This window comes from Pseudorca crassidens, chromosome 1 (assembly GCF_039906515.1).
Source record: "Pseudorca crassidens isolate mPseCra1 chromosome 1, mPseCra1.hap1, whole genome shotgun sequence".
In the NCBI taxonomy this organism is placed as follows: domain Eukaryota; kingdom Metazoa; phylum Chordata; class Mammalia; order Artiodactyla; family Delphinidae; genus Pseudorca; species Pseudorca crassidens.
In genome coordinates this window covers 74,777,926-74,801,251 of record NC_090296.1, presented here as the reverse complement: position 1 = coordinate 74,801,251, position 23,326 = coordinate 74,777,926, and the positions used below count along the sequence as shown (strand labels likewise).

Below are 23,326 nucleotides of genomic sequence, written 5' to 3'. Positions count from 1 at the left end.
AGCAAACCAATGGGAAGACTCATGACCGTGTGGAAGGATGAGGGATGAGATGCAATCGATAAAGCTTTTCAGCTCAGACTTCATTCATTCTATAAATGAAACAGCTTAAAATAGACTTGAGAGATAATTTGGCTTCTTAGAAGTAAAATTTACTGGTGCTTAGCACAGGGCCTAGCACATAACGCTGAATGAGTGTTTGCGAAATGTTAAAATATGGGCCGACCGGATCCTATGACCAGCAGTCCCTACCCCTGAGCCAGGGAGCTGTCTGCACTTTGCCATTCCAGATGTCCAGGGAGAAGAGCTGGTGAGGGGGGGGGGTGAGGGGGGGGAGGGCTCTTTTGCAGGCAAGTTCTGGGAGGGGAACAAGGCATGATCCTTCTTGCTCTGTACGCTCAGCTGGGAGTTAAAAATTAGAAGGGATGGACTCCTAACTTTCTGTTGTTTGGGGTGGTTCAGAATATATTCTTGGGATTATTTGCTCATGCCTGCTTTTTTGATAATCCCTCACCACCACCCCCAAAAATAACCACCAAACAACAAGAGCAACAACAGACATTCCTGAAGCGTTTCTTTGCAGGCAGCTGCGCTGCTGGATTAACCCTCAGAGGAAAGCAGAAAACCTTGCTGGGCAACTTGAAAGCCTCACCTGCCCCATACCTCCATGCCACTTCAGTAAGCCGATTTCATTCAGAAAAAGTGATATATATGGTGTTGGCCTCTCTGAGAAGGTCATCTGATCTGGGTACAGGGTGTTTTTGTTGTTGCTGTTTTTCTAAACAGAATGGGCTGTTTGTTTCTGTTTCTTGGAACATATTTTTTTACCTGCTGGGTTTCTATTTTCTTTCCCTAACCTAAGTGTCTCGTGCTACTCACTTATTCTGCATAACTCTGCTCTTTGAGAGAACATATTGCAGCCCTGACAGTAGCAGGCTCAACCAGCTTGCTCCTCAAGCTCCTTGGTTCCTGGCACGAAGCAACAAGATCCCTGGTTCCAGCCGCCCTGAGCTCCATGCTGTGGAGCATTTTGATTAAGCCCGGTGGCTTCAGAGTTCAATGACCTGGATGGGAATCCTGGCTCTGCCACTGTTCAGTTACTTATTCATTCAATGCCGTCCTTTCTACCACAGTACTTATTTCATGGGATTAGATGAGAATATCCATAAAGCACTGATCAGGTACTACGAATTGGGTGCATAGTAGTGCTCAGGAAATGGTAGCTACTTATATTATTATTATTACACCGCTGGGTATAGCGTTTCTCTATTCGCTAAGATGTGTTTGTTTTGACAAGTGTCCAAGTTGGCTTCTGTCTCAGAGTTTTCTTTGAGAACAATGACAGTTTTAAACATGCTTTCATCATGAATGAACCAAATGCTAATCCTTCCATGTTTAAAAAAAAATTGAAGTACAAACTCGAGAAGCAATTTTCACACTCCAGCCTCTGGTTAATAGCCAATTGACATTTTGGGGATTAGGAAGCTAATACATCAAATTAGAGACTAAAATGTAAAATTTTCTAAAGTGGCGTAAAAACACACGGGTCTGAAAATCTTTTGGCCTTGAAATGTTTCCAAATCAGTCCAGTGCCATTTGAGTATGGTTATACCTATAGCCACACTCCTCTGTTGACAAATAGCCTTTAAAAGAAGTTTCTCCCTTAAAAAAAAAAAAAAAAAGTATAACTGATTCACTTTGTTATAAAGCAGAAACTAACACACCATTGTAAAGCAATTATACTCCAATAAAGATGAAAAAAAAAAAAAAAAGAAGTTTCCCCCCAACTTTTCCAGCATCAGACATCCACAGTCTTTCCAGACTCCAGTGTCAGGGTTATGGTCCTGCATGTCCCACTGCCCCACCACACAATACATACACACCAGCCTCCCTCCTGCCTCTCTTGGTTACCAATTAGAAACGGGGAATGGCTAAGAGCTTTGGTTGTGGAGTCAGACCATCTCAGTAGTCAGTTGTGTGATCCCAGACAAATTACTTCCCAGCTCTGTGACTCAATTTCCCCATGTTTAAAATAGAGTTATAGAGACTTCCCTGGTGGCACTGTGGTTAAGAATCCACCTGCCAATGCAGGGGACAAGGGTTCAAGCCCTGGTCTGGGAGGATCCCACGTGCTGCAGAGCAACTAAGCCCGTGCGCCACAACTACTGAGCCTGCACTCTAGAGCCCGCGTGCCAGAACTAGTGAAGCCCGCGCGCCTAGAGCCCGTGCTCCGCAACAAGAGAAGCCACCGCAATGAGAAGCCCACACACCGCAACGAAGAGTAGCCCCCTCTTGCTGCAACTACAGAAAGCCCGCGTGCAGCAACGAAGACTCAATGCAGCCAAAAATAAATAAATAAATAAAATAAAATAAAATAGAGTTATAATACCTATTTCCATAGGACTGTAGTCAGGATTAAATAAGGTAATATATGTAAAGAGTTTATAGCACAGGAACTGGCATTTAGTAAGAGCTCAATAAATACTATTTTTTAAACATCTTGTTAGCTGAAAGAGAGCAGTCTAATAGCTAGACCTGCATCCAATATTGCTCTGCAGCAAATATACCAAGGTACCCCATAAACATACATTGTGTTAAAAACAAAATGGTCTAACAAATCATGAATCTTTTCTGTAGGCTCTGTAGCTGAACTAGTGCCTTCAGACCTAGATTCTGGGTGCATACCTAAATACATAACTGATATAAAGTGACCTAAACAGCCAGGAACTCTGTGGGCACCTCTACCATGGCTGCAAAGAATGCTGGTCCAGAGAGGAAAGGTGTGCATGTGGGAGAGTTAATGGGAGCGTGGTCTGTGCTGATCACATCCTGCAGTAGCTGAGCCAGCGCACCTGAGGCTCCCCCACAAGTGTTCCTGCAGCTGTACCAGAACGGTACCTTCTTCCACTCCCAGCCGATTGCTCAGTTCTCATTTATACTGGGACACTTCCTCACCTGGAATGCAACACTAACTGCTCCATCTATAAAAACAAATAAGGACCTCTGCCCAGGATCTAAATGAAAACACCTCTTTTAGGACACGAAAATTAAGAGTAGAGAACAATGCTTACAAGCTTGATTCAGGATTCAGACAAGCTCTAGGTTTGAGTCTTCAATACTTTTCAGCTGTGTGACCTTCAACACGTTGCTTGTCCCTCTGAGCCTCTATTTTCTTATCTGGATGAAGGGCGAGGAAGTGCTTACCACACGGGATTATTGTGAGGGATAAATAAGACAATGTATGTTTGGAAACTGGACAGTGTCTGGCACATAATAAGTGTTTAATAATGACAGCTATTAACAGTAGCTTTGATAGCATCAATTAATGAATTTTGCTGCTCCTTCATACTCTCCTTAGATTTGGGGGAGACTCCACATTCATGGAGAAATCTAAGTTCACCTGTTGCCAACAGGTTTCCTTGGCCAAGTATGTGGAGAGCAATAGCCTGGTTAGATTAGGGCAGAGGTGATGTTAAAAAATTAAAAACAGGTCAACCTCATTTCTAAGTTGATGAAATTATTCCTGGCTTAAAGATTTTCAAGCCAGGTTCCCAAGAGCTCTTCAGATAAATACTTTTTATTACTACGCTCTTCAGAGTTTTGTCCAAGGCTCAATTAAATTCAACAATCATTTGAGTAACTGTTTCATGTCAGGGACACTGCTGAGCACTAAAGATTCAGAGACGTATACGACACATTTTTTTGCTCGAGGAAATCACAGTTTAGTCATTTTCCGTCTACCTACCAAATCTCCCAGAATTACCTTCTCTACTCCATCTTTCTCCATGTCCTTCAAGATGCTTCTTAATCTAGTTCTGGGTGAGAACTTCTCTCTCTTTGTGCTTCTCACCATTCACCTAACTTTGTCCTCCTTACACAGCTCAACCGTATCATAAATTTTCAATGTTCTCTGTCTAATGTATATAAATCTCATCTCCCCAGTCAGATTATAAATAATTCTAGGGCATGAGTCTTCTATTAGTTCATTTTATATTCTTGTAACACCTGCCATTTTGTTATTCCTACTTTAAATCATCAATGACGATTGTGAGTGAAATTTTATGAGGTTTTATGAAACATAGTTTAACTTATCCCTCTAAGTCAATTGGATATGAGATAGATTTGGGGCAGTTGCTACTTTCCCATACCTCATGACCTTAGGAAATTTCCTTTCTCTTTTTGCCTTCAAATTCTCTTCCTTCCACAGTGTTGACAGTGCACACCAGATCACTGAATTCCATGTGAAAAATGCCATTTCTATTTTTGCATTTGGCCTTGAAAAAACGTGACTCACTGTCATCCACTCGGAAACCCCTCTAGAGGACAGGGCAGCTACTCAGCACATTTGTAAATCAACAGCCACACAGGAGGGGAAATGGAAAGGATTTCATCTCCACATCACCCTAAAGGGGAAATGTGTACCTCAGCTTAAATGGAGATACAATCGTGACTATTAACGGTACAAGGACTCTTGCACTTTGGAAAAATATCCTGATTTCTCTGAAATCACATATTTGGGATCTCTTTTCACCATAGACCACCAGAGTTATTATTCTGGTTGCTATAATACCAATGGGAGCATTGGGACTATTCTTACTGTGAAGTGCTATCCATGAGGCTGTGGACAAATCAGTAGTAGCATTCACCCAACTAAAACTATATCTCTTATACCTGGACACGCCCATTTCTTCATAGTCTTAGACAAACGATAAAGGAAGAGACAAAAACAAGCTCAGTATATAGGAGAATATTCTCTACCTTTGAATACCTGCACATATGTAGGGGTGGGTGAACAAGGCTGAGGCAGGAAGGAGGTCTGACTGTGCTTGTGTGTATGTGGGTGTGCACTCTGTGGATAAAACAGAACCTTCCCAAAGGGGGGAAAATTCTTAATCCTCTCAGTCAAACGGGTGAAAGAGGTAACAGGCTCTGGGCTATTTACAGACCTTAAATTGGCATGTGCTATACATATTGAGTACTTTGCTGATCTCATTTTTTAGAGCAATTGAAATAAGGGAGAGACAGAAAAGGTCATGAGAGATTCAAATCATGACTATAATTGTTTAAAATAACATTACCTTTCTTAAAACTGTAGATGCCTGGAAAACCTCCCAGAGTCAGAGAATTAGATAAAGTGGGATTCCACTTTGAAAGCAGAGTGGAGATAATGTGATGTATGAAGGCTGGGTGTAGAGGTGAAGAGGACTATCTGAATATTGTACTGATTTGATTTGATTTCAAGGGTGTTCTCCAGTGCCACCATTGCTCAGGTGCCAAAATGCCTCTGTGCTACCATGAGGACCATGGGGTTATCCAAGTGCTGTGGGCACCAGGACACTACATGCCTTCAAAAGGAAGTCTGCACAGAAACCTATCTGTCCTGACTGTCCCATGCCCCCTTCTCTGGGAAAAAGGTAAAGCCCTCTACCAAAGACAGCAGAAGAAACTCTCACCCTCTGGAGTGAGGACAGTAATGACCCATTGCCCATCGATCTCTAGGGCCTCTCTGGAAAGAGGAATATGTGTTGTCTCGAGATGGAGCCATGTTTGGGACCCCCTGCCCGGTAGAGTACAGTTAGGGGGTTGGAGTGGCCTGCACTGGCACTCTTGGGGACACTCAGGCTCCCCCAGTTTCAAAGCCTCCCAGCCGGACTCCCCATTCTAGTTATTCCCATTTCCCTTTGAGAACCTCACAGGGTCTTCCGTGGATGCTAAGAGACGTGGATGCTACATGGACCCCATCAAGCGACGAGAGAAACTGCCAACTGCACATTTACATGTACAGAAAAGCAAAATCTGTCTCTTCTTTCCTTCCATAAGTTATTTCCTCATCTGTGAAATGGGAATAACAGCCCTATCACATGTGCTTTGCCAAGAGAAAGTGCTGTATAAGGTGTAAAAGCTATAGAAAGGCAAAGCATTCTTATACTGCTGTTTGTAGCTATTTTTATTATGACACACCCCCTAGGCCCATAGTCTCATATAATGTAAACAATGAAACAGTGACTAAGTATGTCTCAAAACCCAGTCCACAGCCTGCTAAGGAGATGGCTGCAGGAAAGCCTGTTAAAAATCTAGGTTCCCCAGCCCTACCTTAAGTCAGCTGAATCAGAACCCTCAAGTGTGGAGCCCGGAGACCGATATTTTCAACAAGCTCCCAGGCAACAATGACCATCAGCCAGATGTGTGCCCCTATTTGCTCCATTCCGTGAACGCTGGACAGAACTTCTCAGCCGGGTTTGGAGGAAGAGATGTATGACATACAGCACTTCCTATACCTCAAACTTGACCGGTGGGAATAGGTTACAGCACAGGTGAATGACAACTCTTTTCTAAGGGAGCAGGAAGTAGAAATAGTGCTTTACGGGGGCTGGGGGAATGAGGGGTTAAGGTTCTACAAGAGGACCTCCAGACGGGGAGGAGTGGTCGGTGGGGAAAGGAATTGGACTCACCTACAATGATACCACAAGCACTGACCAATCCAATCTCTTTCTTCAGGGCCACTCCGCCCCCTGCAGAACTCTCGGGGCTGGCCTCCGACTCGCTCCCACCTGGGTGGTTCTTTCCAGTGTTGTTTCGGTGCCTGGCTCCTTTTTCCATGTTTCTCAGTAGGATTTCAACCTCCGAAAGGTATCTCTCTTTCTAATGCATATGGATGTAAATATATTTAGAGAGAAAGCCTTTCAAATGGAGACGTTCTTTTCCGTGATGTGATAAGGACCACTCCTACCCTCTTTTTAAAAAAAAAAAAAACACCCAGGCAGATAAAAGAGAAAAATGAAAATATTCCTACTCTGCCGTGACACTTTCTTGTCACTCGTGCTTACAAACAAGGAAAGTGTTGTTGGGGGCGGCAAGGGGGAGGCATAGATATTTAAATATAAAAATAGAAGTGTACCAGCTACTCCGGCTGGAATTCTCCTGAAAAAGGATGTAGCTCTTCAGAAACCAGGACCTTTCAGCAATGTGTACCAGGCAGTGGCTTATTTCAGATGCTTCAAAGAGGTAGTCCGGATTTCCCTCAGCTCTTCCCCTAAGAAAACAGATTGTCTTTACCTCCCCTTACCCTTTTCTTTTATGATGAGGATAAAAGTAGTTTTCATTAACTGACAGGAAAAAAGGCAATCCTCCCGTACTCTCTTCTCTCCCAGAAACAACGTGGACCCGACCGGTTTGCTCTAGGTCCTGTTTCCACCTGGCGTGGGTTTCTTTCCCCTCCCCGTCTCCTGCCTTCCGCTTTTTCCAGATGTCCTCTTCGGTCTCGCTTGTTTTCTTGTCCCTGTTTTCCTTCTTCCGATCTCCGTCCTCACGGCACAGACTGCCCCATCTCCCGTGGTTACAGGAGAGTGGCTCTGGCACAAACGAACGTGTTCCCCTTTTAGCGAGGGGTTTTATGTGCTGAGCTAGCTCCGCCCCCCACCTCCTCCGTTCCTATCCATCCTCTGTCTCCTCCTTTCTGTTCAATGTAAATAGCAGCACACAGCCGCCAAAGATCACCGAGAAGATGGATTAACAGATTTCCTTTTGTAATCGATAGGCTCTCTTTTCTCCATCTTTCTCTTTGTAGGTAGTGGAAGTATTAAAAATCCTCCTATGTCGACCGTTCCGGGAGAGTTTCATGAGCTGGTATAGCATTACAGGTCTTTCAGCAGATGTGGGCTTTATAAATAAGGCACCGGTTGTGCAGACACTTTAGTACCATCAGAAATACACTGGCGAATGTATTAAAATATTTATGTCTGGAAGATTTGAGGATACAGGAGAGAAGGCTGTAGGGACATTATCTTCAAGTATCTGAAAATAGGAGGAAACTCAGGGTGGGAGAGGGGAATGGAAAGAATTAAGAATAATGGTAAAGAGGTTCATTTAAGTATAATTGTGAGCAGCTGTGAAGAGTAGCGTGGAAACAAAATTACCCGGAAGAGGTGGCAGCCTCAGCGTTCGCAGCTCTTATTTAGTGTTATCTGAAACGGGGCGGGGGACGGGGGGGAAAGACCCCCACTCTGGTCCCAGGAAAGAATGACACAAAATCTGGTGGAATGGGGCCTTTTACAGCTTCTAATATTTTTGCATCTATAAATTATTAGAAAGGCAGACTGGAGTGGGAGTGGGGAGTTATAAGCACCTCTCTGATCATGAAGCAGATTGTTTATGTTAAGAGATGACTTATTTCCATACTGATACTGTATCTTGGCTTCTGTGAAGAATTTTACCCAGAAACTACTGCCTTATGTGAGAGCAATGACATCTATTTATAATTGCAAAGTACTCTGAAAAAAACAGCAAGAAGCAATATAGCAGACAACACTAAGTCTAAAATGAAATTATTTTGAATCTGTATTACATACATTATGCAAAAGCACTTGATTTTAAAGTGGGTCTAAAAAATAAAGTTCCCCAAGCTGACCACTAAGTACAGAAATTGGCCTCACTTTTTACAGAATGTTCCAAAAGATTTTGGATTTTAAGGGAAGTAAATAATTCCTTAAAATGGGGATTGTTGAGCTATTGCAGGAAGGGCTTTTCCACATGGGGTAAAGTCCAATCAGCAATCTTTTCTACTTCGCCCCCTTGAACACTCAGCAAGCATTAAGAGGTTTCAAAGTTTAGGAGTTCAACAGCTTCTCCTTCTGCAGTTCAAGATATAGCAAATTGAAAGCCTCAGCAAAAAAAAAAAAAAAAAAAAAAAAAGTGGGGGTGGTGATGTAAAAAGGATTTTTAACAAAAAGAACAGACAAAGCAGGGAATATATAGCACAGAACTCCATGGGAGGGGATGAGTCATGGGAAATGAAAAAATTTTGAATTGCTTTTGGCCTTTCCTGACAATATCAGAAAGCATCAACCATCTGGTTTGAAGACTTCTGCTCAAATTTCAATGTCAAGTTATAAAACAAATAATCTTTCTGCTCTCAAACATGAATTCCTTCAGTAATGTTTCAATTCAAATGGTGTAGATATAATACGAAATAAAACATGAATGTGATGAATTTGAGGTCTCTTGCCAAAACTGGTGCTAGCTGATCACAATATGGTAAGCTTTAGCCATCTCAACGTATGAACTAAGAAGCTAAAGGGGGAGTGGGATCAAATACAACTTTGGGATGCAATGGTATTAAGCACACCCAATTGGAAAGAAAGTGTTTTTGAAATTTAATATTTCTGTTTCTTTTGCACTTGGAGTTTATAAGTGGCTTATGATTGTCTATTAATGGTACAATGGAAAAGGTAGAAAAGGAATCTCCCCACCCCACCCCCTAAATAAACAGGACCATTTATTCATATTATAAGGCTTCCTTCAGGTTTGGATCTTTTTGTGGAATAAATCCTAAGTGTGTCAAAATTCCACATGGTTAACATTGAGCGCAGGAGAGAAAGAAAAGTCTTCGCGAGATATGTTGAGAAAAATCTATAGAAATAATTAACTGAAGGTTATTAAATTTTTAGTGCTGAATTCTTTTTTATTCATAACTCGATTCTACATTTGCCTTTATAATTTTAGATCTGTTGTCTACATTTAAATAGTACATTATCTACAAACTGTTTTCTGCACAATATCTTGATTTTTTTTTTCCCCTCATTAAATACTTCGGGGAGACAAGGCTGTAATTTTTCCCTATTATAAAGATTAGGAAGCTGAAGCTCAGAGAATGTCTTACCTGAGGACAAAGATAAGACACCTTTGGACAAGTGGGATATCAATGGTTTACACTGAGATCTTCCCAGGACATTACAGCTACTTGCTGATGCCTCAGCTTCTTCTGAGGGAAACAGAAGACCTTTGATCAGGGCCATGTCCACGCTTCTTGAATTGGTGTCATAACTGTGCTTTTAGAGACCCACCTTGATGCCACACCTAACATCAGTGAGATCCACAGGTCTTAATCTGCCCCCACCCCTCCATTTGTCACCCCTTCCCATAGTCCTCGGTTTGGTTAGTTTCCAAGTACTTTAGTACAACTCTGTTTCCAATATCTGAGTCACTGTTTACTGTTGTTTTTCACGCTGAAGATGGGAAGAAATTGATCTTTTTACCCAGGGAAAGGGTGGGTAAGAGGGTCGTTTTCTTAGGAATCTGTACTTAGGAAGAGAAAGGCTGTGTGAGGCTGACATCTACTGCACAAAGAGGGATATGGCATGGGGGCATGCTGCTTGTATGGTAGCTGAACAAAAATGCTGTCATGTTTCAATATTCCCTTTTTGAAACAACAGGTAAGAAGTATCTGTTAATGCAAAGGGGTAGAGTTAATGCACAAAGCACATTCACTCCATTCCTCACTTTTTTTTTTTCCTGCCGTGCCGCACGGCTTGCAGGATCTTAGTTCCAGGGTTCGAACCCAGGCCCCTGCAATGAACGCGCCGAGTCCTAACCACCGGACCGCCAGGGAATTCCCTTGACGTTTTTTTTTCTGGACCCAATAGACAAGCACTTTATTCTTGTTCTTTGTAGCAGAGCTATAAGGTCTGAGGTCACTAAGAGAATTCCCAAATCTCTTCCGGGAGGGAACTCACAGTCCATGCTCCCACTCTACTCTTCTTCTCGCACCTACCTGCCCAGAGTCAGAAGGAAACCCTGATTTCAATTAAAGCCAGCTTTCTTCTTAGAATTCCAGCGACCACTGCCTATAGTCAAACAGTGGCTTCCTGAGCTAGTGGTTCTAAGAGACTTTATTTAATTAAAAATGGAAAGCAGGGCTTCCCTGGTGGCGCAGTGGTTTAAAGTCCACCTGCCAATGCAGGGGACACGGGTTCGTGCCCCAGTCCGGGAAGATCCCACATGCCGTGGAGCGGCTGGGCCCGTGAGCCATGGCCGCTGAGCCTGCGCGTCCGGAGCCTGTGCTCCGCAACGGGAGAGGCCACAACAGTGAGAGGCCCGCGTACTGCAAAAAAAAAAAAAAAAAAAAAAAAAGGAAAGCAGATGAAAATTAGTGAGCAAAGAAGAAGGAAGTAAGAAAGAAAAGGCCAAAACAGGTAAGAAAAAAAGGAAGATGAAATGAGGAGATGCCCTCAGTTAATAAGCCCTTTTCAGGGTATGCTCTGTTTGCCTTTCGGACATATTCCTAAATTCAAAGGAAGTTGTATCTTGTAAGGTCTATGTAGTCCTGAGAATTTGGATGGAGCAGACCCTGTTCCGTTATGATGGTCCATTAGTTCATGCTCTTCTGGGATAACGATGAATTCTTGCTCTGACACTAGAGATAAAAATTCCAGCAGATTACTGTTCTGTCTGCTGCACTTGGCCAGATTCCATGGAGCCAGCCCAGCACCAGTGGGAAGGAAGTAAAGATGCATTCCCTGAGGCAGGCTGCATGTCCTTCACTCCTTCACTGGGCCCATCTGTCATGGCGACTTGGTATTCTTTTTAAGGATTTAGGTGACTTCAGTTCTGAGTACTTAAATATGGAAACTTCCACCTCCTCATTGGTTTTCACTGAAGATTTGTGTTTACCAAAGATGAGAGCCCCTGTCTTTTTTTAAAAAAATAAATTTATTTATTTATTTATAGCTGCGTTGGATCTTCATTGCTGCGTGCAGGCTTTCTCTAGTTGCAGGGAGCAGGGGCTACTCTTCGTTGCATTGCGTGGGCTTCTTATTGCGGTGGCTTCTCTTGTTGCAGGGCACGGGCTCTAGGTGGGTGGGCTTCAGTAGTTGTGGCACACGGGCTTAGTAGTTGTGGCACACGGGCTCAGTAGTTGTGGCTTGCGGGCTCTAGAGCACAGGCTCAGTAGTTGTGGCACATGGGCTTAGTTGCTCCACGGCATGTGGGATCTTCCCGGACCAGGGCTGGAACCTGTGTCCCATGCATCGGCAGGCGGATTCTTAACCACTGCGCCACCAGGGAAGTCCTGAGAGTTCCTGTCTTTTAAGATGTGGAAGAGAAGTTCCCTGAGGTCAGAGATTTGTTTTGTTCATTGCTGTAACCCCAGTACCTAAAATGGTGCCTGGCACTCAATCAATATAATCGAATGGGGCTTCCCTGGTGGCACAGTGGTTAAGAATCCACCTGCCAGTGCAGGAGACACAGGTTCAAGCCCTGGTCCGGGAAGATTCCACATGCCATGGAGCAGTTAAGCCCGTGTCCCCCAACTACTGAGCCTGTGCTCTCAAGCCCGTGAGCCACAACTACTGAGCCTGCGTGCCACAACTACTGAAGGCCGCGTGCCTAGATCCTGTGCTCCACAATGAAGAGTAGCCCCCGCTCCTCACAACCAGAGAAGAGCCTGCGCACAGCAACAATGACCCAATGCAACCAAAAATAAAATAAATAATAAAATAAATAAATTTTAAAAAATATATAATTTAATGAATGAATGGTGATGTGCATTAATGCATAATAAATGCATAAATCACATAATAACTGATGGACTGATATGCCGACTAATTGTAGCAAGATGTAGTCCTCAGTGCCTGGAGAGGGACTGGATTGTGGAAAGAGGGGAAAAACACCATCCAGGGTTTGACTTAAAGATCATTTCTTACAGAGCACAGATCTCAAGCAGGCCCTCAACCCTGCACAGCGATCCTACCACAGTCCTGTAGTCATTGCCTCTTCCACTTATCTCCTCCTCTCTGCAAAGCAACACCATCCCCCAAATCCTCACTTTCAGTTGACATTCTTGCCTATTGTTTCATGGTGAGAAAATAGAAATAAGTGGAAGAAAACATCCACATCCTCCTACCACTAAATCTGTACATCTTTCCCCACATACTCGACCTCCCCACCCATAGAAACAGATGTGGTGTCCATGCTCCTGTGTATCTATCTCCCTGACTTGTGCACTCGATTCCCTGTTCTTTCTTACCTACTCATGAACTTTGCTCCTGCAATTACTCCTTTCTTTCCTGCATTATCAGTTTTTTACTCTCTCCTGGATTATTCCTATCAGCATGCAAATATGCTGTAACAGCTTCTGTTTAAAAAAACAAAACTAGCAGAACCTCCCTTGACTTTACTCCCCTATTCAGCTGCCACCCAACTTCTCTGCTCCCCTGTTTTCACTTCTTCACCTCCATTCATGCTTGAATCCACTAGTCTTAAGCTTTTGTCCCTATCCCCATGATGAAGCCATTCCTGTCAAGGTCACCAGTAGCCACCGCAGGGCCCAATCTAGCAAGCGTTTCTCAGTCTTCGGCTTACTGATCTCACAGCAGCCTTGGCTCCTGGGATCCACTCTTCTGGCTTTCCCCTACCTCACTGGCCTCTTAGGTTCCTCAGCTGGATCCTTTTCTCTTCCCAACCTCTCCTCTATCCTCCCTCACTACCTGGGTGATCTCATCCAGCCCTATGACTTTCAGTGGCATCTACACACTGATATTTCCCAAATTTATAAATCCAGCCCTCATCTCTCCCAGAAATTCTAGAATTAGCTATCTGTCTACATGATGTCTCTGTTGGATGTTTAATAGGTATCTGAAACTTAAAAAGCCCAGTGCCTGCATGCCCCTTCAAACCTGCTCTTCCTCCAGTATTCCCCACTTTAGTAAATGGCACTCCTTGGTCAGGCCAAATATCTTGGAGTTAACCTTGACTTACCTTTTTCTCTTATCTTTTATTCAGCATTTGGTTTATCAGCCAATCCTGTTAGCTGTTAATTTAAACTCATTTAGAAATGACTCACTTCTTACCATCTTCACTGCTACTACCCTGGTTTATTACCACCTCCTCACCAGCTCTCACCTGGACTATTCCACTGGGCTCCCTGTTTCGACACCTGTTGTCCTAAAACGTCCTCCTATACATCATTCTCAACAGAGCAACCAGAATAATCCTTTAAAATCATAAGTCAAGGACTTCCCTGGTGGCGCAGTGAATGAGACTCCGAGCTCCCATTGCAGAGGGCCTGGGTTCGATCCCTGGTCAGGGAACTAGATCCCACATGCCTGCCATAACTAAGGAGCCCGCCTGCCACAACTAAGGAGCCGGCGAGCCACAGCTAAGACCCAGTGAAACCAAATAAATAAATAAATATTTTTTAAAAATCGTAAATCAGGTCATATCTCTCCATTGCTCAAAATCCTCCAGCGGCTACTCATCACACCTAATTAGAATCAAATCTGAAGTCATCTTTCTCATGGCCTCTGGTGACCACTCCAAAATCATATCCGTATAATCTTCCTTCCACTTAGTCCTTCCAGACTCCTTCCTATTCTTGTGAACACCGAGCTCTGCTTCAGGCCTTTACACTAGCTGGAGCTTCTGTGAGGAACACTCTTCCTCTAGACAGTCACATGCTCTGTTCCCTCGTGTTAGGCTTATCTCTCATCAAATGTCACCTTGCAGAGGATTTCTCTGATCACCCAATAGAAAATCAATCTTTATTCCATCACCTGGACCTATTTTTTGTCATTATTACCTAACATTATTCATTTGCTTGTTTGTTCCTTGTTTCCTCTGTTAAAATGTAAGTAGGGAAATGATATTATAGTTATAAGTAAAGAATCTTTATCTTTTTTTTTTAGGGTGTCTTCTTTTATTTATTTATTTTTGGATGCATTGGGTCTTCGTTGCTGCACATGAGCTTTCTCTAGTTGTGGCGAGCGGGGGCTACTCTTCGTTGCAGTCTTCTCATTGAGGTGGCTTGTCTTGTTGTGGAGCACGGGTTCTAGGCATGTGGGCTCCAGTAGTTGTGGCATGAGGGCTCAGTAGTTGTGGCTCACAGGCTGTAGAGCGCAGGCTCGATAGTTGCGGAGCACGGGCTTAGTTAATCTGTGACATGTGGGATCCTCCCAGACCAGGGATGGAACCCGTGTCCCCTGCGTTAGCAGGAGGATTCCTAACCACTGCGCCACCAGGGAAGTCCCTATCTTTTAGTTATATATGCCAATATATTTATGGATGAAATAATTTGATGTCTTGGATTTGCTTCAAAATAATATAAGGGGGAGCTTTCCTGGTGGCGCAGTGGTTGAAAATCCTGCCGATGCAGGTGACACGGGTTCGTGCCCCGGTCTGGGAAGATCCCACGTGCCACGGAGCGGCTGGGCCAGTGAGCCATGGCCGCTGAGCCTGCGCGTCCGGAGCCTGCGCTCCGCAACGGGAGAGGCCACAACAGTGAGAGGCCCGCGTACCGCAAAAAAAATAAAAATTAAAAAAAATAATAATAATATAAGGGGAAGTGATAGAGCGGTAGTTTATCAATGAAAGAAGGCTGTGAGTTGATATTGTTTAAGCTGGGTGATGGGTAGGTAGGAGTCCATTATACTGTCTTCTCTAGCTTTGTATATGTTTACATTTTCCTATAAAAACAAACACAATCTTTGCTCGTTTCTTTATCATCATCTCCCTAATGTCCAGAGCAGTACTTGACATATAGAAGGAATTCAATAAATACATATTTATTTAATAGTTATTGCACTTTGAATCAGGAGAGTAAAGGTATATTTTCAAGATAAAAGTTAATCATTTACTGCCAATTGTTGAAATCTAAGTTCCAAAGGAGATTTTATAAAGAGTATTCCCTTCCAGGCTTCACATCCAAGAATGTCTTAATTGTGGGAATGCCAAAAACTAAACTTAAGAGCAATTTTTAAAAATATAGCTTAACTGGGAGATCAGCTCGGTGCTTTGTGACCGCCTGGAGGGGTGGGATAGGGAGAGTGGGAGGAAGGGAGATGCAAGAGGGGAGAAGATATGGGGTCATATGTGTATGTATAACTAATTCACTTTGTTATAAAGCAGAAAATAACACACCATTGTAAAGCAATTATACTCCAATAAAGATCTTTACTATATATATATGGCTTAATTTCTCACCTCTTTCTCACCAAATCATGATAATTAACCGTCATCTCCTATACTACTAAAATTGTGAAGCAAAGTTGGGAAGAAAATACAAAAATCTAAAAGGCTATAGTGGACTTCCCTGGCGGTACAGTGGTTAAGAATCTGCCTGCCAATGCAGGGGACACGGGTGCGAGCCCTGTTCCAGGAAGATCCCACATGCTGCGGAGCAACTAGAGCCCGTGAAGCACAACTACTGAAGCCTGCTCTCCTAGAGTCCGTGCTCCACAACAAGAGAAGCCACCGCAATGAGAAACCCGCGCACCGCAACAAAGAGTAGCCCCCGCTCGCCACAGCTAGAGAAAAGCCCGCATGCAGCAATGAAGACCCAACGCAGCCAAAAGAAAAAATAAAAAATAAAAGGCTACAGTGTGGAGCTCACTGATGTAGAACGTACAATCTATAGTAAGAGAATGTGGTCTTTTAGGAAATCTTCAATACTACACAATTAATCAGATTAATAGAGAAATAAATTCTAATAGAAATTTTATTACATATACAGGGATGTGCTCAATTAATTTCACTTGCATATTCAGCCAATACTGATCAACTGTTTACTGTGCTATAGATACAGGGAATATAATGGCGACAAACACCATCTGCCTTCAAGAACCTCAAGGACTGTGATGATTGATTCTAGGTGTCGACTTGACTAGCCACAGGGTACCCAGAGTTCGCATTATTTCTGGGTGTGTCTGTAAGAGTGTTTCTGGATAAGATTAGCATTTGAATTGACGGGTCCATTAAAGTAAATTGCCTTTCCTCACGTGAGTGAGCATCATCAAATCTGTTGAGGGCCTGAATAGGAGAAAAAGCAAAGGACGGAGGAATTCACCCCTTGTTGCTTCCTATCTGCCTGCTGGAGTTGGGACATCTCATCTCACCTTCTCTACCCCTCAGATTGGGATTTAAACCATTGACTTCCCTGATTCTCTGGCCTTTGGACACAGACTGACTTACACCAACATCTTTCCTGAGCCTCTGGCCTGCAGACAGAAGATCATGGGACTTCCCAGCTTCCATATTGAGTAAACCAATTTGTTATAAATAAATCTCTCTCTCTCCCTACCCCCATATATATACACACATATATCTCCTACTGATTCTGTTTCTTTGGGGAACCCTGACTAAGACAAGGACCTTAGATGCCAACACTTTAGATCTTTCTCTTTCCTCCTAAAGTCCAGGTGCAGCTTAGTTTCCTATGAGACAGGAGGGAAGAGGGCAGGACACAACCTTTAAAAGAATGACATAGCCCTTGAGGATATGACGAAAACTGGTTAGAACCTACTAGGCCCAAGATGGCGGAAAATTCAACTTCCAATAGACCTTGAGCCTCATTGTATGCTCATTGTAATATATTAGCATGCTAAATGACAGCCACCCACTGGCGCCATGACGACAGAGGCTGACCATTTTAGGCCAAAAAGTGGGCGGTGGCCCAATTCCTGAAAACTGCTTCCCCTTCTCCAAAACAGTTAGAATATTCCTCCCACTTAGCATAGGCAATTACCCAGCCCATAAAAACTAACCACCCCTGCAGCCCAGGGCCACTCTCGCCTTCTGAGGTGGACAGCATTCTGCCTATGGAATAGTGTATTCCTCTCTAAATAAACCTGCTTTCACTTTACTGTGGCTCACTCTTGAATTTTTGCTCTGAAAAGCCAGGACCCTCACTTGGTGGCCCATTCCGGGGACTCACCTGAGACCTGGGACCTGACCAGCCTATCATGCCCTATTTTCCTGCAACATCTTGACTCCCCAACAAAGGATCACTGGACATTTGAGGAAAGCTCCAGCATGACAATAACAAACATAGGTGATGCAAGAAGCAGAAGAAGGGCTTCCCTGGTGGCGCAGTGGTTGAGAGTCTGCCTGCCAATGCAGGAGTCACGGGTTCGGGCCCTGGTCTGGGAGGATCCCACATGCCACGGAGTAACTAGGCCCGTGAGCCACAACTACTGAGCCTGCGCATCTGGAGCCTGTGCTCTGCAGCGGGAGAGGCCGTGATAGTGACAGGCCCAGTGCACTGCGATGAAGAGTGGCCCCCACTTGCTGCAGCTGGAGAAAGCCCACACACAGAGGCGAAGACCCAACACAGCCATGAATAAAGAAAGAAAGAAAGAAAGAAAGAAAGAAAGAAAGAAAGAAAGAAAGAAAGAAAGAAAGAAAGAAGCAGAAGAAAACTTCCAAAAAATTACAATTACTATACTCAGAAAGGGGAATTAGAGTGAGAAGATAGGACCCAGTTCTGAGGCCAGGTAATAGCCCCATTAGGTCATGCCAGTTACTGGGTTCAAAACCAAACTCCTCTCAGTTCCCCAGACAAAACCAAATTCCTGTGTTCCTCATTTTGTCATGGCCATAGTATCACGTTATCATAGCATCATGATCTCAATCACCCAGGCCTGAGGACTTCATCTTTTTCCCTCCCTCTCCCTTTTTAACCCCATATCCAATTGGTCACCAAGTCCTGTTGGTTCTGCCTCTGAAATTGTCTCACAGCTGTCTTACTATCCCATAGCTGCTGCCCTACTCCAGAACTATTCATCCAGTCCCATTGCAATAGCCTACCACTTAATCCCCCATCTGCAACCTTCCATCCCTTCATTCTGTCCCCAGAGTTATGTTTCATAAAACACGGGGTTGATCATGTTTCTATCCTGCTTAAAAGCCTCTGATGGTTCTCTATTGTATAAAGCAGTGGTCCCTAAGGCTGGCTGAGTGAGCATCAAAATCACCCAAGGAGCTTTTAAAATTAAAAAATATACTGGCCACAGGGAAGTGCTCAGGTAGACCTTCTCCTATGGTACCCTCTGGTGGCAACTCCATGCAATGGCTGACTTTCATTTTACCCACAAAATTCCCTCTGAGATTCTCATTAAGATGGATCTGCCTAATGGTTGGGGGAACCACTAGCTTAACAAATAAAGTCTAAACTCTTGGATGGAGGCATCAATCCATCTCTCTAGCTTCTTCCCCATAATATCTTCTTATCCTCATCATCCTTTTGGTGTCCCATTCACTCTTCCCTTTAGCCACACTGGACCAGACTGTACTTTCCCATACTAATGTGTTTACTGATGCTTTTCCCCTGATTGGAATGCCCCTCCTCTCCACCTGCAGGATAAAACTTTCCCATTTTTTAAGGCTCATTCAAATGCCTGTTCCTCTAGGAAACCTGCCCAAATTGACCTTATCTCTCTTTTTTTCTGTGTTCTCATAGCATTCCCTACTTCCTCAGGGAAGCCTTCCCGGACTGTATGCTCCCATAGTAACTGGTGCTTTGTCTTATATGACAGTACTTAAAGTACTTAATAGTTATATACCTATTATTGAGATTAAAGAAAATGTCTTCCTCTCCTACTATACTGGAAGTGACTTGGAGGCAAGAGCCATATCTATTACCATGTACAGAGGGTACATAATATAGATGCTCAATAACATTTGTTGACTGGGTTAATTAATGGTTTTGAAATGATCATATATTCTGTTTTGTAGTGTGTGTAATTATATCTGTATATATTTGGATTCCTTATTCAGCCATAGGCTTTTTGAAGAGACAGATAAAATTTCTTATGTCTTTGTACTACACCCCTATCCCCACCTAGATCTGTGCCTGGGATAGAGTGGAAACTTAGATAAAATTGCCCCATGAATATCCCAGGAGAATGCAGATTCCAAGAGAGCCATGACTTTGTCTTCTCCCTTGCCATATCCCCAGGGGCTAGAATAGTGCTTGGTCCCTGGCATTTGCTTAGTAAATATTTGTTGGCTGAATGATTATAATTACCAGATAGATCCTTCTCCCATAGTTCCTGGTGGTATTAACCACTAATCTTCATTTTATTCCTAAATTTCTCTTCTCCCATTGAGATGTATTCCTGTTTGAGTGTGCTAAAGTGTGTCTTGAAGCAAGGTAAAATTCTCCCTGATAATTTCCTTTCCTATTCCATTGTTTATCAAATATTTACTGAGCACCTACCACATATCAGACACTGTGGAAGGACTGGTAAGCCCAAAGTAAAAATATAGACCCAGTTTGGTTAAAGACGGAAGTGAACACAATGGGACAAGGGTCATGATAGTGACATGCAAAGGCTGCTCTGGGAGCACCCCTCAGTGGGCAGGCCAGAATAGGCATCTGGAGAAAGTGATCTCTGAGCTGAGTCTGGAAGGACGAGTAGAAGTTAACCTGGAGAATATGCCAAACAAAGGAAACAGCTTGCCCAAAAGGCACACCAGCAGGAGAGTGTGATTTAAATGCAGTGTGACTAGGACTTCCCTGGTGGTGCAGTGGTTAAGAATCCACCTACCAATGCAGGGGACACGGGTTCAAGCCCTGGTCTGGGAAGATCCCACATGCCACGGAGCAACTAAGCCCATGCGCCACAACTACTGAGCCTGTGCTCTACAGCCCGCGAGCCACAACTACTGAGCCCACCATGCCACAACTACTGAAGCCCGTGCGCCTAGAGCGCGTGCTCCTCAACAAGAGAAGCCACCTCAATGAGAAGGCTGCGCACCTCAACAAAGAGTAGCCCCTGCTCGCCGCAACTAGAGAAAGCCCGCGTGCAGCAACGAAGACCCAACGCAGCCAAAAATAAAAATAAATTAATTAATTAAAATAAATAAATAAATTCATTGTGACTGAAGTGCACCATCCTCTTGATCAAACATTGAGAGATGCAAAAAAAAAAAAATGCAGATCATGAAGAGCTTTAGTGCCATACTCAGTAAATTGTCTTGAAAGTGTTGGGCAGTTTTAAGCAGAACAGTGATTGGATCTGGCAGCTTGGTAGGATGGAATTGATTGGGCAAATCTATAGGCAGAGAACAGTTAAGAGGTGATTAGAGTAATCAAAATAAGGAATAAAGAGAAACAAAGCAAGAGTGATGAAAATAGAAAGATGATGGATTCAAGGTATATTTATAAAATATATACTCAATGAACACTTGTATGTCTAGAAAATTACTTACAGAAATAATTGCATGGTGCTTAAAGATAAATGAATGTAAAGATGTTTATTACATCATGTTTTAGCAATAATTAAAAATTGGAAACACTGTATGTCCATCAATATGAGATTAATTAAATTATTACTAATCAAAGCATGCAAACTTTAAAAAGAATGATGTAGAAACTGGGTCATTTGTAGAGATGTGGCTGGACCTAGAGTCTGTCATACAAAGTGAAGTAAGCCAGAAAGAGAAAAAACAAATATTGTATATTAATGCATATATGTGGAATCTAGAAAAATGGTACAGATGAACCTATTTGCAGGGTAGGACTAGAGACACAGAGGTAGAGAATGGATGTGTGGACATGGGAGGAGGAGGAGGGTGGGATGAAATGGGAGATTAGGATTGACATATATATACTACCATGCGTAAAATAGATAGCTATCGTGAACATGCTATAAAGCACAGGAAGCTCAGCTCCATGTTCTGTGACGACCTAGATGAGTGGGATGGGGGGTGGGAGGAGAGTCCAAGAGGGAGGGGATATAGGTATACATATAGCTGATTCACTTCATTGTACAGAAGAAACTAACACAACATTGTAAAGCACTTACACTCCAATAAAAACAATAAAAAGAATGATGTATAAAAATAAAAATATTAACTGAAAACAAATTGTAAATTGATCTTATGTGTATAATATCACATTTTTGTTTAAATGCGTATAACATATGTGTATTGTGTGGTGGTATATGCATTGAAAGAAATTCTGGAAGGATTTACATAAAGACTGTCAACCATGTTTGTCTTTGGGGAATAGGGTCGGGGTGATGGGTTTTCATTTTCCAATTTATAAACTTGTGTTTTCATTTTTTTCAAAACTAAATGCAACATGTGAGCCTGGATAGAAAAAAACATTTCTTCTCTTTCTATAAAGGACATTTGTGGAAGAATTGGTGAAATTTGAATAAGGTTTCTAGATTAGATAATAGTACCATATCAATGTTAATTCTTTGATTTTGATAATGGTACTGACTTTATGGGAGAGAATGTCCTTGTTTATGGGAAATTCACAGTGAAATATTTAGGAGTAATGGGGCCTTATGTCTGCAACGGATTCTCAAACGGAACAGAAAAAATAATAGATGTGGTAAAATGTTAACATTTGGGGAATCTGGATTAAAGTAAACAGGGATTCTTCTATATTTTCACTTTTTTGTAAGTCTGAAATTATATATATGTATATATTTAATTTTTGGCTGCACGCGGGCTTTCTCTGGTTGCGACGAGTGGGGGCTACTCTTCTTTGCGGTGTGCGGGCTTCTCATTGCACTGGCTTCTCTTGTTGTGGAGCACGGCTCTAGGTGTGCTGGCTTTAGTAGTTGTGGCGCACTTGCTCCGCGGCATGTGGGATCTTCCCTGACCAGGGATGGGACCCATGTCCCCGGCGTTGGCAGGTGGATTCTTATTTATTTATTTATTTATTTATTTTTTGCGGTACACAGGCCTCTCACTGTTGTGGCCTCTCCCGTTGCGGAGCGCAGGCTCCGGACGCGCAGGCTCAGCGGCCATGGCTCACGCGCCCAGCCGCTCCGCGGCATGTGGGATCTTCCCGGACTGGGGCACAAACCCGTGTCACCTGCATCGGCAGGCGGACTCGCAACCACTGTGCCACCAGGGAAGTCCTATCACTTTTTTATTTTTGGCTGCGCTCGTGGCTTGAAGGATCTTAGTTCCCTGACTAGGGGTGGAACTCTGGCAGTGAAAGCGCATCCTAGCCACTGGACCGCCAGGCAATTCCCTTGCAGCATATTTTAAAGAAAATTCCAGACATTCTATCCAACATATCTCAACAAGCATCTCTTAAAAATACAGACATTTTCTTATATAACTACAAGGTCATTATCACACCTAAAAATTAAGGATAATTCTTTGATATCAATTTTTTTAAAAAACTGCTTTACATGTATACTGGGGTTGATCAAATAAGTAAATGTATAATGGGTGTTGGGAGCTAGGGTTCTCACTGTCAGAAAGAGAAGACGGGGAGAAAGCAAGAAGGGAAGACTGGAATGAACCCTGTGGTACTGGAAATAGATTTGGAGACATCAGCATGAACTCATGTTTAGCTTAATATATGTAGAAATAAACAGACAGAAACAATGAGAAAAAGTGTGTATCCACAAGTTAGTATACGTACATATATTACCTAGCTCTGTCCACTGAAAGGGCCTAGAAACAATGACATCTCCATAGCGATGAGAACACCTTATGTCCAAATTTTGGTTTCAAAATACCATTCTCCAATAAAGGTAACCAAAGATCCTTGGAGAAATGTCTAATTTTAGAGCTGGGGCAAGGAAAATACAAAATAATTCTGGAGCATCTTGTAGTACCAAAAAGGAAATGTTTAAAATTTTAAAAGGATGTAGGAGTCCACCTGAAAGATTTTCCCAATGGCCAAATGGAATAATTTGAGCAACAAAATAAATAATGTACTATTAGATTATAATCCAAAGTATAAAATAAATGTACATGAGTCCATACTGAGACACATAAATGACTGAATACATAACTAACTGGTGGA

The 23,326-nt window shown here is 42.9% G+C and overlaps 1 protein-coding gene across 1 annotated transcript in view; it reads right to left on the bottom strand.

Annotated features, from left to right (window-relative positions):
* The window catches only part of SLC7A8 (solute carrier family 7 member 8), a 56,694-nt gene extending 49,291 nt beyond the window's left edge, over positions 1-7,403 (bottom strand). The window contains exon 1 of the mRNA XM_067740191.1: positions 6,450-7,403. Within this exon, the coding sequence (XP_067596292.1) occupies positions 6,450-6,597 (148 nt within the window). The 5' untranslated portion in view covers positions 6,598-7,403. The remainder of the gene's footprint in view (positions 1-6,449) is intronic.
* Positions 7,404-23,326: the final 15,923 nt, after the last annotated feature.